We start from the raw sequence: 17,721 nt of genomic DNA on the forward strand, positions 1-17,721 counted from the left end.
GTAAGTGATTTATTTATTCTGTGTGTACATTTGTGTATATGCGAGAGTAAATGGCTTATTCTAAGTTGGCGAATGCTTTATTCTCTATGTATATACATGCATAAGTATGTGCACAGGCCAATGGCTGCTTTTGTCTTTTATTCTGTTGAATTATTCCAATCACATTATTATTTCAAATTTGAAAAAAAGATTTTCTGTTTTACAGATTGGACAGATGTTGTGAGAAATCACATTTCTAAATGTGTTTCGATTAAAATGTTCATTTCGGAAAGAATATTTAATTATCCCTAATTATGCATGTTTATATTATGGAATACACGGCAAAAAAGCACACTCAAGTGCTTTGGTCCCTCTTGCATTCTGTGTCTTTATTCAGGTTCATGATAGTAACAGGTTTTGTTGGTTAGAGATGTTTGGCTTTGAAAATCGCCATCTAGAAAAGCCACTGATTTGTGAAGGAGGTTAATATACTTCACCAAATGGAGTTCAGTTTTGAGGACTTTAGCCAAACACATTACTATTTTTATATTTATCATTGCACTCAGCATGAAAATAACATCTAAACTTAAGTTGTCAACAGATATCCTGAACAATCAATTCTTCAGTCTAATCCAATACAATAGCAAAAGCTCAAATATTTTGAAAATTATAATTTGAACACTCATCAGAATTCAAAAAACATCATTCATTTTCTAGTTTTATTTATATGTTGGGGGAGAACTATTAATCTATTAGGTGCTTAATACAGAAGGCACATGGACGGTAAAACTGAGAAATTCAAATTCCTAAACGGAATGAGGTGACTTTCCCTTGATAACTCGTTCTCCAGAAACAATGAAAATGAAAAGGGGTAGAGATCATTTATGCCAGGTCTTTATCTCCACCATCTTGAAGTGGGCAATAATTGCTGGCCAGCAAATGTCTCCCATGTCCCATGAATGAGTAAAAAAAAAAAGGAGGAAAACCATGCAGACATGGGAGGAATGTGCATTCAGTGCCATACTGGGATTTCCAACATTGCCTCAAGGAGGAGTGATTAGGTGTCTGCTTGAATTAGGTGCAAACATTATTAATGAAAGGGGATGGCAGGTGGAGTTCACAGCTGTTATGCCTTGCCTTCCGCTGCTTCTGTCTCTGGGGTGCTCACACAAAGTACTGATGAGGGTCTGGGCAGTGGATGGGAGCAGTGGCAACCAAAGCATGAAAACTCATTGCAGACATCTTTTTCTACTGCTAGTTTGCTCCATAGCGTAAGTTTGGGGCCTAGAGACCCTCTAGCTGTTGCTGTCCAGCAGCTGTGGAAATGCCCCAGAGGCTAATGGCCAGGAATGCCACTACAGGCTTGTCATGCCTGAAGCTAAAATCTTGTTTCCTCCCACTTATTCCCAGTGTAAGCTCTTGCCAATGGTAGAAAACGTTGTTCATTATGTCTCCCATAAGTGTAGCGTATGGCCAAAGTGCTGTTCCTCATTGGTGTCCAGTGATGATGAGGTAAATTGGCCCTGTATGTTAAGTTTTATTGTTACTGGGTTCTAGGTAGATTGTTTAACAGATTAATCCACGCAGTGATTCTATAATTTGTTCAACTAATGATAGTCATCAGGGGAGTATCCATTTTGGGCGCAGTGAACAGTATAAATAGGAACAGTGTTTGCTAAAAGGATGGTAATGTTTTGAGCCATTACATTCAAATGCAGCTTTGTGATTTTGAATTTTTGATTTCTGGGATGCAGTAATTGCAAAAATAAAAGGTTGTTAGAATGACCAGTTATGGTACAATTAATATAAGTACAATTTTGTTGTGAAATACCAAATGATAAATCTCATGTTAATGCTGCAGTTCACTGTGCATATGCCAGTAAGTTATTCAACAACTGTTTGTGAATGAAACCCCCATGACTGCCCCTCATTAGATGGTCCTCTAATTTCCTGATTTATACAGTGCACTGCATAACCACTACCATTTAGTGGCCTATAAACAAATCCCCTCAATGTTTGTGCCCCGTGCTGTTTCTTAGCCCCACCGGAATGATTCTTCTGATATAAGATCCCCTCTCACTAATGTACTGATTGCATTCTTTATTAATGTCTAGAACCAGAGGACACAATCTCAGAAAAAAGTGCAGATCTTTTGGACTAAGAGTAGGAGGAATTCCTTCACTCAGAAGGTGCTGAATCTTTGGGTTTCTCTATCCCATAGGTCCGTGGAGGTTCAGTCATTGAGTATATTCAAGACAGAAATTGATAAATTTCTTGATATTAAAGATATGGGGATGGTACTGGAAAATGCTGTTGAGGCATAAGGTCAGCCATGATCACACTGAGTGGCAGAGCAGATTTAAGGGGCTGAGTGGGGCGCTTCTGCTGCTATTTGCTATGTTGATATGTCAATAAGAAGAGTAAATGTTGAAATTATACAATAGGTTTGTCAGCATCTAAAGAAAAAAGCCAAATTAATGTTTTGGATGTGGATCTGCTGACAGATCTACTTGCAGTTTTGGCATGTTCTGGTTGTTTTTGAAAAATCCAACATGTATGTTTGTTCCTTTATAAACCATTAAAAAAAAACATTTCATTGGGTATCAGGAATAACATTTACAAAGGCATCAATCTAAAATATAAGACAAAATTAAGCATAAATAGTGCAACAAAAGTTATCTTCAGAAGTTACATTTCATGTTTTTTACAAAATTCAAATTTATCATTGGTAATTTCAAACTGAACTGTTTAATTTCCTTTGTTGCAACCAAAATGAGTACATAACTCTTTTATATTATTATGCAAAGAACTAAACCTTTAGCATAACTTTTTGTCAGCTGCAGCGTGTTGTCTTTTGAGGAGCTCTTTATGCTTGTTGAAACAGATTTTTAAGGTGACATGCTTTTCCATCTCAAGAGATGTGAGAAGCAGCCTACATGACCTTCTAAGGAGCATCCCTAATGTAATTGTTCTCATTATGAGTAAATAATTTAATTTGATTAAATAAAACAGTACAAATTATGCGGTGGTCTCTATAATATGCTCAGTGACAACCTGTGGAATACATATTTGCTGACAGTGAATTAAACTTGCAATCAAAATGCCTTAGTTCAATCAGACCGGTAAGAGTCAGGCATCAAGTTAGAAACATCAATTGAAATTGCGATCAAGTTAAAGTCATTGGATGCTATATCCTGAACAATTTATTATTATTTCTAAATAGCATTCTCATTTGGCTTTTCTTGTTGTTAAGATCCTGGTTAATCCTGTTGTATGGTAGAGATTTCATAGGTGAACCTTAATAAAACTGATTGCCAAGATCAAGCATTAGACATGTGCATTTTAAAAGAGATTAATCGGGGGTATTATAAAGATGCAATTCACATCAAAGAGGTTTATATGCCATGACAAACTGAATGTGAAGCTTAATATTCATCAAAACACATTTGATTAAGTTACATATTATTGTATATATTGATTGCATTAAATCTTAAGAACCAACTTTGCTTTAAGATAAAATAATATAATTGTATACATTTTAGTATCAAAGTGATGGGGAAGTATTTTGTATTAAAAAAGCCCTTATCATATTATTCACCATTGCATCATCCTGTATAAATCTACAGAGCAGTCCAATAGTTGATGTTTCACTTTAGACTTGTCACTGACCAAGAAAGAGGATAGAGTGATAGGAAAATTTAAAAAAAACTTTCACTGATTCTTAAGCATGTAAATACTAAAAAAAATGGATGGGTTGGAAGGAGTCATATTCAAGTTCAGATGATAATTATGTCCTGCTTGATTTCATTCAAAGTTATCCATTAACCTTTAAATAATCACTTCATATTTTCTTCCAAGGTATTAATTAAAGTCAGGAAGACCTTATTTGTTTTATTATTTTCTAATCATTCTTTTTGATTGTGTATATTTGATGGACTATCAATGTTGTTTTAATTATGAGGTCAGATTGCATTGACTAGACTTGTAGCCCTGGGAGAATAAAATCTAATTTGAGGTATTTAAGACACTTAGAGCAGTTGATGGAGTACAAAAGAGAAACTATTTCCTGTGACGTGAGTCCAAAATAAGGGACCATGACCTTCAAATTCAGACATTCAAGCACTTCTTTACACAAAGGCTGTGTCAAAAATCTGCTGAGGACATGTCAATTGAAATTTCAAACTTAAGATTGATAGGTTTGTATGAGGCAAAGTTATTAAGGATTTTGGAAACAAGTGGATCATGATACTGATTATCTATAATCTAACTGAAAGGGAAGAAGGCTTAAACAGAACATGTGTCCCTATGTTCCTCTGCTTACCAAAAGGGCCAACTCCTTAAAAACATAACCAGTGGTTTATTTTCCTTTCAAAAACGTTTTTTCAAAAAGCACGTGTTTGGTAAATAAGATTGGAAACATTTTGATTGTGATGTTACTTCTCTGTCAACTGATATCTAGAAGCTGCCATGTATTTCATAATAGAATGTATTGATGGAAATGATGGCTTTGATATCTTCAAGCGAGTTTAGTATGACTGCAAATAAACACCATACCACGGCATAACCCATGTAGCACTACTTCTGTTTTAATAACCACATCTCTGATGCTGAAAATACAATATTCATGAACTGAACTTTTTAGAGAATTTTTAAAATCTCATTAACAGGAGGTGGGCTTCACTCGCTGGGCCAGCGTTTATTGCCCATCCCTAATGATACATGAGAAGGTGGTGGTGAGCTGCCTTCTTGAACCTCTGCAAGTGTAGTGTAGGCACACCCACAGTGCTGTTAGGAAGGGGGTTCCAGAATTTTGATCCAGCAACAGTGAAGGAATGGTAATATATTTCCAAGTCAGGATGATGACAGTCTAGGAGGGGTATTCTCAGTTGGTGGTGTCTGCTGCCCTTATCCTTCTAAATGGTAGCAGTCAGAGATTTGAAGGAGCTGCCTAAGGAGCCTTGCAGTGTGTCTAATAGATGGTACACATTGCTGCCACTGTTTGTAGGTGGTGGAGAGAGTGAGTGTTTGTGGATAGGGTGCCAATCAAGCAGGCTGCTTTGTCCAGGATGGTGTTGAACTTCTTGAGTGTTGTTGGAGCTGCACTCCTCCGGGCAAGTCCTGACACTCCTGACCAGATTGCTTCATTATGTTTTAGATCTTGTGTTTGTACTAGCAGGTGTACATTTTGCTACAAACTAGCTGGTGCTGCATAATTTCCATATAAAATTTCAGTCAAATGTTGGTTTCCCATTGAGATTAAATTATTGGATAATGGAGAAGTTTCAGAAAACTAAATTATAATACAGTTAAATAAAGTAGGATGTGATTATATCACAGAGGTATTTTACTTTGAATTGTCTTAAATCATTGCTAATCTTCTTTCTTATTGCTTTCTTATTGCTAATATTAGCAAATAAACCTGAAAACAATAAGCAAAATGAGAAAGTAAAGGAGGTATTGTATCATTCTAATAACTTTCAACAACATTTATTATGACAATTGATTAGAGATTTACCCTGTGTAAGTCCAGGAGTATTACTCATGTTGCGAAGCCTAAATTCAAGCAATCCAATTCTATTTGCATTCATGCTTATTTTTCACTAGGATGACCTATTTCAATTTTATCAGCTGGAGACTTGAAAAGGACCCTTCATGGCTCTGCTAATTAATTGGTGGTTAAATCCTAAATCTGAATACAAAGATGTTTGCAGTCTATTGAGGTATATAAGTAAATGAATCACTGATTTAAAAGGAAGTTATTTTAATGGAAGACTTCAATCAAACTAATATAAACTGGAAAATCTCAAGTGTTTTAGAAATAAAGTTGATAAAGTAATACATGACTGCATCTTGATCCTGTGAATTGAGGAAACCATGACAAGTTGCACTTATTTTGATTTGGTTTCCATTAATGACACAAACAATATATAGGATATGGAAAGATGCACATAGGGACAATCACAAAGCAATAAAGTTCAACATGATTTGGGAGTCAGTATTACCTAAGACTAGATATGTAACTTTAAATAGCTATGACATGAAGGAACAGTTAAAGTAAATCACCTGGGGGGGGGGGGGGGGGGGGGTTCAATAACACTTCAATATAAAGCATGTATAGCACCTTTAAAAGTATAATGGCAAGCATGGAGGTGAAACACAACTCAGACTATGCAAAAGTGATCCTAAATGGATTAAAACAGAACAATTTAGTAGTGAAAGAGGAAAAAGTATCTTTAGAAACCCTGCAGGGGAAAAGCAGAAAGGGCTCATTAGAGTGACTCTAAGAAAATATAGAATACATTGAAAGGGTTTTCAAAGGGCAAGGGGGTGGGGTCACATACCAACCGACTCAAGAACAGCTTGTTCCCTGCTGCCAATTGACTTTTAAATGGACCCACCTCATATTAAGTTGATTTTTCTCTACAGCCTAGCTATGACTGTAACACTACATTCTGCACTCTCTCATTTCCTTCTCTACGAATGCCTTGTCTGTATAGCGCGCAAGAAACAATACTTTTCACTGTATACTAATACATGTGGCAATAATAAATCAAATCAAAAATCAAAAAGGGAAGAGAAATGCAAGAAAGCAAAGCAGCTGAGGCCAAACATAATAGTAATAACATTTTTCAACTACAACAAGAGGAATATTGTTTTTAGCATTATTCCATTTTTTTCCTGAATCAGCACAGATCCACCGGGTAAAGCTGACTTCTAATATCCGTGCCAAGCACTGATTCTTCACTCGAGTCTAAACAGTAATATGTTCAACCAATTGCATTGTGATAGGTAATGTACAGAATCAAAAGGATGTTCTGCATTTTATCCTCATTTGACATTCACCTCTCAAAGTTTTCAGTGAGGGTCATTGGATCAATCAGAAACAGGAATCCTAGATTCTTCCTCATACTAACTCAATGTACAGTATCTTCAAATGGTTAAAATCCTGGAACTCCCTAACTACCAGAACTGTGGAACTCCTTAACTTCACAGCTTCAAGGAAGAAAGGGCCACCACCACCACCCTTAAGGGCAATTAGGGATGAGCATTAAATGCCAGCTTTGCCAAAAATGCCCATATCCCTGGAATTAATTTTAATAAAACACCATCCATGGAAGGAGCTGCACAACACAGTGGAGGCAGAGGTGGCACTGTGGACATTGAGTTAGCAGTTTGATTGAAGTCGACCAGAAAATGATGTAACTTCAAGTCCATCAGTCTCTGTGATCCTCAGAACCTGTTACAAAACTCCTGCTCCAGAGTGCGCGGAAACTGAATGGGTTTTAACTTCTCACAGAATGTGTAATTAATCAAAATTTGACCAAACAAAAACCTAGAAGCTGTGGGAAGAATGAATTGGTCCCAACTCGATGTGGGCGTTTCCTTATTTAGACAGTTTTGCGTCAGTTAAATCTGGGCACACACAGGCTGTGTGGGGTGTGACAGAAATGCTGCCTGGAACCAGTGCCAAGCCTCACGATAAGAGGCCGGGTTAATCTTTGACTGTGTTTGTGTGAAGGTATTTGTTGGCTCCAGGTGTAATGTGGTTGGCTCGTGTGGCTGGCCTATTGAGATGAAGCAGGCTATACAGCGGCTGCTGCGGGGGACGAGTGGCAGTTAGCGAGAAGCGTGCAATCCAGACCACTACAGTATTGATCCAACACTATCAATGTATATACAGATAGATACTACTCAACACCGAGTTCAGTCTTACTGTGGGACAGAGAGTTCAGGGAACTGGTCACTTTGAACTGGGGTTGTATATGCGGATTCTCAGATCAGTTTAATCTTTTGGAGTTTTGCTATTTCAGCCAGACTGATTTCTGCTGTGTTGACGTGAACACACAGAGAGAGAGAGAGAGCAGATAGTTTGCCCCGGACTGGTGCTATTTACACGCATTAATAGACTCTCTTTTAGACAAATAAGAGATTAGCAGCATCTCTGCCAATGGCACTTCAGACCTGTTACATGCCATTTCCTCAGTGGAGATTTGAATTCCAGGTATGTTTGCTTCTGCATCTATTTCACATATGTTTAGGGTTCTGCTTAATATATATATATGGATGTATGTCTATATATAAAGTATGCTTTGCCCAAAGGCAGTACCATGGCTTGTTGTCTGTTGATACTTCAAGCGGAGAGGTTTTTGGTGGTTATTGCTTTGCATTCTCTGGGGGTAGGGTCGGACAGTTCCATTCTATCTCCGCCGGAACCGCGCCGTTCTGAACCACACGCTCGCCAACTGAGCCTATCCATACGCGCACAAACATACACACAACAGCAACTTGAATTATTGTAGTGTTTTCGGACAGCAAACATTCGATGGCATTTCAGACAAGTCAGCGGTAATGAGTCAGGGGACATGGTCCAGTTAAAGAATCGCATTCAGAAAGTAGAGAGAATTGTATCAAAGACTGAGGCACTGAAAATGGAGCAGGGGTAGTCCAGATGAGGCTGGGCGGGGGGGGGGGGGGGGGGTGCCGAGTCTGTGATGGCATCCGGAAAACATGGGGAGGAATTTGATACAAACAGCAATTTAATTATAACATTGACTAAAATATACTTTACAACACAAACCACCTTAAAACTTCATGGTGTTAGATAATATCTGGGCAAACTAATCATTTTTCGATTTCATCACCAGGAATGTTTTTTTTTTGCAGAATGCACCACTGGAAGAAGCAACGGAGTTTGACCTGCAGGATTTGAAGGATGTTGGCATGATGATGTGTGGTGAGTGCGCTGGTTGGCATTGTGCATCTGTGAAGCGGGCAGAAAGCACACAGTTTTAGAGGAATCGTGATTTCACATTAATGCTGTTCCCATGTCCTCATCAGTGGTTGCCATAGGAGACAAGAGAACACACTGATAAAAGGTAGAACAATGGGTCATGTTTCTAAAAAGAAACACACAGCATGCCTAGACTTGCTGCTCCACTGAACTTGGTCATTTTTATGACCGCTTTCCAAAGGTCGGAACATTAAGGTGCGAAAGTCCCTTTTAAAGCAGATGTTTCTGAAAATATTACGAAACTATTTCCAATTAACCCTGATCTTTCTTAGCGGACGCCCACGCACAAACCTGAGCTATTGTGAAAATAATCCGGGAGCACAAGTGACAAGCACCTTCCTCTGTCACACAAATTCCTTCCAAAGCTTTTCACCAAACCCTATAGTTAGCGAGGAACGCGGAGCACTCTCGGCACTGATTAGGGTACAGTCATTACTGCGATTAATTATTGCAGAACAAAGGAGACTTTTCTAATACACAAGATGCGGATTGTTGATCAGCCTGTCCACACGACCGATACTGGAGTGAAGCCAGTGGCAAATTGTCCACGATTGCAGCTGCAGTAAGTGTGCAGATAGCGGGACATCAGGTAGTTGGCAAATTCCAGTAATGAAACCACAAGACATGCAAATATAGAACAATGCAATGCGCAATAACTAATAGCTATTTCGGTGCACGAATCGATACGAAGCGGTTTTTCCTCGGATGGATGCTGTTTACCCGGTAGTTTCCCAAGCCGAGCAGTTTTCCTCTTGTTACTCCACCTACTCAGCCCTAATACTGGACTCCCTCTCCCCTCCCCACCCTCTCACCCAGCGGTGTATTTAGAAACAACGGGTGCAGAAAATAACCAGTCTGTCCTTAGAACCATAGAATCCCCACAGTGCAGAAAGAAACCATTCGACTTATCGAGTCTTCACCAACTCTCCGAAAGACTATCCCACCAGGCCCTCCACTCCACCCCATTCCCATAACTCCACGGTAAGAGGTCCCACAACACCAGGTTAAAGTCCAACAGGTTTATTTGGAATCATGCGCTTTCTGAGCGCTGCTCCTTCATCAGGTGAGTGATGAAGGAGCAGCCTCACCTGATGAAGGAGCAGAGCTCTCAAAGCTGGTGATTCCAAATAAACCTGTTGGACTTTAACCTGGTGTTGTGAGACTTCTTACCATGCCTACCCCAGTCCAATGCTGGCATCTCCACATCATGACTACCCATAACTCCACATTTACCATGGTTAATCCAGCTAACCTACACATCTTTGGACACTGAGGGCAGTTTAGCATGACCAATCCACCTAACTTGCACATCTGTGGACACTGTCCTTTTGTAACGTCTTAATATTGCTTCCATGGAATTACACACCACTGAAGGATCTCATTAGGCACATCGTACCTGTGATGGCTTCTTGAAGTAAACATCCAGTTGGTCCCAATCCCATGCTGTATCCCCAGAGTCCAGCTGAACTTCCCCCTTTTTAAACAGATATCCAATTGCCCTTTGGAAGTCACTACTGAATCTGCTTCCACTTTCACATTCTAGATCATACCAACTGACTGAGTATAAACATTCTCTGCCTTTTTAGCTATTTATCTTAAACTCTAGTTACTGACTTTCTGGCATTTCTCCTATATACTTTATCAAAACCTATCATGATTTGGAACACCTCTGTTATTTCTCCCTTCAATGCTCTTTCTTCTAAGGAAAGCAACACCTTTTCCCACCTCTCCACGTCACTGAATTCTCTTCTCCCTGAAACCATTTTGTTCAATCTGCCACATCTCCTTTCCCAAGACTTTGCCGCTGCTGCTTGTAGTTACTCCCGCCAGCAGATCTGCTGTCACGGTAAGCCTCACTCACCTGTCTCGCACCATTCTCACACATCTACTGTAGCTCATTTGCAACCACTCTGTAATGTCCATCACCCAGCTAGGCTAGGTTAACCTCTCTTTCTGCTGCCCTCTACTTTGCCCTCTAGATCTGCAGCTTGTTAGCTTTGATCAAATGGCCAAAATAGTGTCATTGTCATTTCTGGATGTTACTTTTTAGAGTTCTTTCTTGCTACTTCAAGCATTTCTTCAGTTGTTTTATGGCTTGTATATGGATTTTTTAACATACAACCCTGAGTTTTCTTGTTGTTAACAAGACCTTGACATTCATTTAAATTGCAGTGCCCAGGAATGGACATAGTACTTCCAGCAGCTGAGAGATAACAAATGATTTATAAAGGTTCACCAGAATGTCTTTGCTTTTCAACTCTATGCCTCTATTTGTCAGTCCATGTATTCCATGTGTTACAGCTACTTTCACTATTGTCCACAGACCCAGCATCATTGATGCAGCCTATGTCCATGACTGGTGCAGAACTGCCCCTTTCTGACTATGTGTCTGATCTAGAAGCATGCATTTCATCCTCAATCCCTGGTGTGCACGACTCGCTGATGGAGATGAATCTGCAGACAGACAGCTCACAAACGCCTGAGCAATTTTGGAAGGATGTGGCAGAAGAAAATCAAAAAGCTCTAGGAGATGCTCTGGAGGAAAATGAACATGTAAGAAAAATAACAATTTCCTGTTATACCAGAATTGCTCATAACAAAATGGGCTGTAAAATAAAAACTCAGATTCACAAATGCTGGGCAATAATTAGATCATTTGTATTACATGTTAAAGAACCAAAGGATATATATCTGTATATATTTTATTATGGAAACAACTTGACCATATCAGCAGCAGAGGTTCAAAAAGCAAGCCCATCACCAATTTCTTGAGGGCAGTTAGGGATAGGTAATAAATGTAAGCCCTGTCAGCAATGCCCACATCTTGAGAAGCAATTATTTAAAAAAGGTCATGCTTATTATGAAAGCTAGCTGGTCCTTGCTAAATATCTGTGTATGTATAATTTTCACATATTTAGCACGACTGGCTAGCTTTGTTGAGCAAGAGCGACTGTATTTTGTTTCTGTTGAAAATATTTGAGCAAAATGATCTTGCAGAACTTGTAAAAATTTTATAACTTTATTAAATAAGATTACTTTTCTTTAAAGAACAGAACACAAATGGATAGTCTATTTATACTCATTTATAACAGCCAATGTTAAATGCTGTACCTCCTCTAATTAAAAGGATCCAATTGAAATTGCCCATTTATAATGTTTTAAACTTTTGCTGATGATCATTAAATGGTAGGAACACATACGTACAGAATGAACCTGATGTGGTGATCATGCCACATTTAACTACTTAGCAATGTATTAAATCCAGTTTTGAAAAATTAAATCAAGACAATGACAAAGATATAGAAGAGATAAGTCCAGTGATGGGAGGCTACTATTCTTGGTATGCAGAGGACAATTTCAAAGTCTGCAGATGACAGGAAGCCTGGAAGTATTGTACATAGATAAGTTGGTGGAGTGGGCAGATAGATGGCAGATGAAGTTTTATGTAGGGAAGTGTGAGGTTTTGCATTTTTGTGGGAGAACCTGGAGCGACAAGGGGTAAAATTCTTAAAGGAGTGCAGGAGCACATGGACTTGGGTATATATGTGCATAGATCATTGAAGGTGGCAGGATAAATGGAGAGAGCAGTTACTAAAGCATATGATTTTCTTGGCTTTATTAGTAGGGGCATTGAGTATAAGAGCAAGGAGGTTATGCTGAAGTTATGAAAGACACTAGTTAGACCTCAGCTGGAATATTGTGTACAGTTCTTGGTTTCACGCTATAGGCAGGATGTGAATACATTGGAAAGAGTGCAGAAGAGGTTTACTGGAATGGTTTCAGGGATGAGAAACTTCAGTTATGAGGATAGATTGGAGAGGTTGGGACTGTTCTCCTTGGAGAGAAGGAGGCTAAGAGAAGTTTTGATAGAGATGTTCAAAATCATGACGGGGCTGTACAGATTAGATGGGGGAGAAATTGTTCCTGCTTCTAAAATGATTAAGGACAAAAAGGTACAGGTTTAAAGTGATTTGCAAAAAAAGCAAATGTGATGTGAGAAAACTGTTTTCACACAGCAGGTAGCTCTGGTCTGGAATGCATTGCCTGGAAGTGTAGTGGAGGCAGGTTCAACTGAGGCATTCCAGAGGGCATGAGATGATTATTTGAATACAAACAAGGTTCAGGGCTATGGGGAAAAGGCAGGAGAATGGCACTAAGTCATGATGTTCGTTTGGAGAGCTGGTGCAGATACAATGGGCCAAATGGCTTTTTCGGCACTGTAACAATTCTGTGATTCAGCGTGGATCCATTAAAAGCCAAATTTGTCGATCCAATTTAATAGAGTTTTTTGAAAGTAATCAATTAGGTGAAGAGAATTCAGTAGATGTAATAAAGATTCTTTTTCTGAGGTGATTTGATAAAGTATCGCAGAACATTCAGAAGTTTGGCATTAGTAGAAATATTGCAACATAGAGAGTGATTGATGATTAGGAGACAAATCATTGGTGTACAAAGGTGTTATTGGAACAGGAAAAGAGTAAGTATTGATGTACCCAATGGGCCAGTATTGGGTCCATATTTCCTCTTGGTATATACAGATCATTTAGACATGGGTATAGGGAACACTATTTTGGAATTTGCTGATAACATAGTAGTGTTTGGCAAACATTGAAGAGGACTGTTAAAAAATTCAAGGATGCATAAAGTTGTCAGTGGAATGGGAGACATATTAAATGACATTGAATGTGATAAACGTGAAGTAATACATTTCAATACAAAAATGGAATATACACTCAATGGAAATACTGAAGAGTGTTAATGAATAGGGAGACGTTGAGGAGACGACCATTCGTATCTGCACCAGCTTTCCAAATGAGCATTATGACTTAGTGCCATTCTCCTGCCTTGCCCCTGTAACTATCTGCAATATCTATTCAAATAATCATCTCATGCCCTCTTGAAAGCTTTGAATGCACTTGCCTCCATTACACTTTTAGACTGTATATTTCAGACCCGAACCACTCGCTGTGTGAAAAACGAAGGGAAAGATTTGAAATCTTTTGACACAGAGTTGCTGAGACACTGTTTCTCTGCCAGAAACAGTGATTGAAGCAGAATTCCAACTAATTTTTAAATTGGAAGTCAAATATTTAGAGAAAATAGAGTGCAACTAAAGGCAAGGTAATGAGATGAAGAGGAAAGCTATTTTAGAAGAACAACACAGAGCAGAAGACCAAATGGATTCCTCATGTGCTGTAAAATTCTATGATTCCACCTTTCCAAATGATTTTCAAAGACACTTAAAGTGAAATTGAAATTTCTGGTCAACTGAGCATAATGCAGTGGATCATATTCTCATTTTGCAGAATGTTCACGTTTGTGCTAAATTAGTGTCTTCTATTGCAGCTGCAAGTCACTTTAAAGAGAAAACAATATGAAATTGTATCACTGAAGGAAAGAAATGTCCAACTGAAAGAACTCGCCAGTAAGGCAAAACATTTGGCATCTATACTTGATGTAAGTATTACGAATGCTTGCAGTATCATTTCCATTTTCATGACAGGAGCGTGGTTTATTCGAACATTTGTGCATGTCTGAAGTGATGGAGTCCACTAATTTGAAGATCCCCATGCATTTAAGACTGTAGAGTTAGAGGTTAGGGTGTATAAATGTGTGCTGGTTTCTGGACTAGCCAGGCTCTTTTTCACATACAGCAGAACAGTAAAACCTGACCTTTGCCTTCAGAAAACTTTCTGATCACAGCCAAGCCAATCATTTTACACTCTGTTCGTGACTAACAATTGATCCTTTGGTGAAAATAAACACAACAAATCATTCTTTGCCCTTTTAAGCGACGTAAGTACAAAGTAAACTGCAGATTGGGAAAGGACTTCAAACATGTTCCATTGGTGACCTAGGAGGAACCATAGGGCACAGGTACACAATAACTACTACATCACTGCCAAAAGTAACACCATAAACTCCCTTCCTTACTTGACTTCATGGAATTTGTGAACCTTCCTAAAAGAGGCAGTCTCACACTCACATATTTTAACACCGCACAGAGTACAACTCCACTGTGGTGTCAAACTGGATTTAAAAAGCTGTCATCATTTGAGTTTCTGGACAGGTTACTTGCTCAGAAAGGATGGTGGCCCATAAAACACTTTTAAAATGTACCATTCAAATGTGGACTTCTGCAAATGTTCAGAAGCATTTTTGTCCAAAGCTTTCTCTTAAACTTGAAAGTCTGAATTGAAGTCAGACAATAAAACCAAGGATACTTCCAGCTGTAAATTGACACTGCACATACTGATTTGAAACTCTTGGCCACAGTATAACTGCAGACTGATCAGGTTTGCACCCCCTTTGATTTTGCACATTTCGGGCAGAAAATAAATGTAATAGATATTAAATATTTAACTAATACAAAAACTTTTTATATCCGTTCGAAAGAGAGCTTTTGATGTTATTGCCATACGGTGGTGCCCTAATCACTGTAAGGAATGGTTAATATGTATTAGTAATTGTTGCAATATTACCATTACTCTACATAAGAGCAATCTAGAAAATAACATACTTGCTTCAGTGAAATATGTTCCATTGTATCAGCTGATCCAATAACTCACAACTGTATTTTTGGGTGAATCAAGTGGTACAGAAACAGGTGTCACGATCATTCATCATGTTCAATTTAATGACAAATTCCAGTTAAAATATCCAGAAAATGGTTATCACCATATTTTAATATTTACATAGAACAAAGGAGAAATAAAATAACAGAAATAATAATAGCAAGAGCAAGATGGGAAGGGTAAGAGTATGGAGAGGAACAGAGACACAATGGCTGAAGTTTAACTTGGGTGGTGGTAGTAAAACAGTCTGTGTTACACCTTGTGTGGTTTTCTTTACAGGTCAGTAGAAAGAAAATCTGTCCAGGCATAAAGCAGCCTACTCATTCACTGTTGACCAAAATGCATTTATGTCCCACAGACTTTGTGTCCATGAGCAGCAAGACAAGTGGTCAAGTGGTATTGACCCACTGGTTTATAACAGAAGAGGCCATTTAGCCCATCAAATCTACACCGACTCTCTGAAAGAGTATTTTACCCAGGCCCTCCCCTCTGCCATATCCTCATAATGCTGCACATTTACCATGGCGAATACAACTAACCGACAAATCTTTGGACACTGAAGGCAATTTAGCATGGCCAATCCACCTAATCTGCACATCTTTGGACATGGTCTTTTTGTAATGGCTTAATAATACTTCCATAGAATCGCACACCACTTAAGGATCTCATTAGGCCCATCATAACTATGCCAGCTCTTTGACCATCCAATTGGTCCCAGTCCTGTGCTCTATTTCCAGAGGCCAGCTACACTTCCCCTTTTTTAAGTAGATAGCCAATTCCCACTTTCACATTCCAGATCATACCAACTACTGATTTCTCTGCCTTTCTTGGTATTTATCTTAAACCTATGTTCTCTAGTTACTGACTTTCTGGCATTTCTCCTGTCTACTTTATCAAAACGTATCATGATTTAGGACACCTCTGTTATTTCTCCCTTTAATGCTCTTTCTTCTAAGTTCATCTGGTGATGAGCTATAGTATTGTAGCTGTCCAGTCTTCCTATCTATCACAGATATAAGGTAGGGTGCAACTGTAAACAAAACAGCTCAAGCAAGTAATTCATTAAGGAATTGTTATTTCTATCTTTTACCAGAAGCTAATGAAACAGGAATGCCAGAATGGCAGTGACACCATGTCTGAGACCTATCCCCTGAAATTCGCAACTAAGCGCCAAAGAGTCGAGGGCACATACTTTGACAACCAGGACTGTGATAAAGTGGATGAGATTTTAAGAGACATCTCAGAAAAATGCAACGCAGCCTTGCAAACATTGAATGACAAAGATGCTAAATATTTCAGGGGAAACCACTGCGCAGAAGAAGCAAGTTATAATGAAAGCCAGGAAACCATCAACATGTATGGGAGTTTCAATGGGCTTCAAACATCTATGGCTTGTAACACGGCCAGTTTAGATACCAGTGAGCTGGATAATGATATGTCTTTCAAGACTTCAATTCGCGATCATTGCACAATAAGAACATTAGCTTTTCCTCAGGGTAATGCGTTTACCACCAGGACTCCCAGTGGTGGTTTCAAATTTCGATGGATTCCTAGTTGATTGGGATGATCAGCTAACTACACTGACCAGTGGGGACTTTATTAACTCTACTTTTAGAAAATACCTTATATGAAGGAATTCCATGCAACACCTTTGCACTGCCGTCTGCCAGCATTTCAGAAATGAAATCTTCCCCAACAGGCATTATATTTCAGGTCATTAAATATTTCAAAGTCATATATAAATGTGGTTTCCTTGTCTGTATATATTGTATTAAAATGTGACGCAACTAATATAAATTTTAGCTTATTGTCTCACTTTTATTCATAGGAAATGGTATATGCACTGAAACAATCTACAAGCTGTATCCTTCAGGTTTTAAAATACACAGCTCTTAGAAAGAAAATGTCATTTCCTGTACAGAGCTGTTTTAATTATGAAGATATGCTTAAAAATGATAGAAAAATTGGTATTGATCAATGATGGTGAGAAGGCGATTGATCAATAATGGTGATAGAGGAGAAGGATTGATCAATAATTAGTGAGAATTATGGGGAGCATGCTGGGATGAATTAAGTGGTAAATGATTGTGGTGAACAGTTGGATTTTGTTTGCCTGTCAGCACAATTGCTATTGTTCATATTTGCAGTGTAACTGCGTCAAACAATAGAAGGAATACAAAATGTCAGTGCAACTTACTCTGAGGAGAAAATTCATGACTGCCTTCTTTTACTGCTGTATATGTTTTCTGGGACACTTGAATAAAGAGGATACAGCTCATGATTTGTACATGATAAAAGTTTACAATACATTTTCTAATCCTGTCCTAGTACGTCCTTGACAGGAATCTTTTAAGGCTCCCCCAACAGAGTGAAGTA

At 38.6% G+C, this 17,721-nt stretch overlaps 1 protein-coding gene across 1 annotated transcript; it reads left to right on the plus strand.

Moving 5' to 3' along the window:
* The first annotated feature begins 7,927 nt into the window (after positions 1-7,927).
* mcidas (multiciliate differentiation and DNA synthesis associated cell cycle protein) lies at positions 7,928-16,903 on the plus strand. Its single transcript, XM_078222685.1, has 5 exons — positions 7,928-7,981; positions 8,644-8,713; positions 11,094-11,323; positions 14,117-14,227; positions 16,439-16,903. Exons 1-5 carry the CDS (start codon positions 7,928-7,930, stop codon positions 16,901-16,903), a joined length of 930 nt encoding a protein of 309 aa, XP_078078811.1.
* The last annotated feature ends 818 nt before the right edge of the window (positions 16,904-17,721 follow it).

This window comes from Mustelus asterias, chromosome 1 (genome assembly GCF_964213995.1).
Source record: "Mustelus asterias chromosome 1, sMusAst1.hap1.1, whole genome shotgun sequence".
Taxonomy (NCBI): domain Eukaryota; kingdom Metazoa; phylum Chordata; class Chondrichthyes; order Carcharhiniformes; family Triakidae; genus Mustelus; species Mustelus asterias.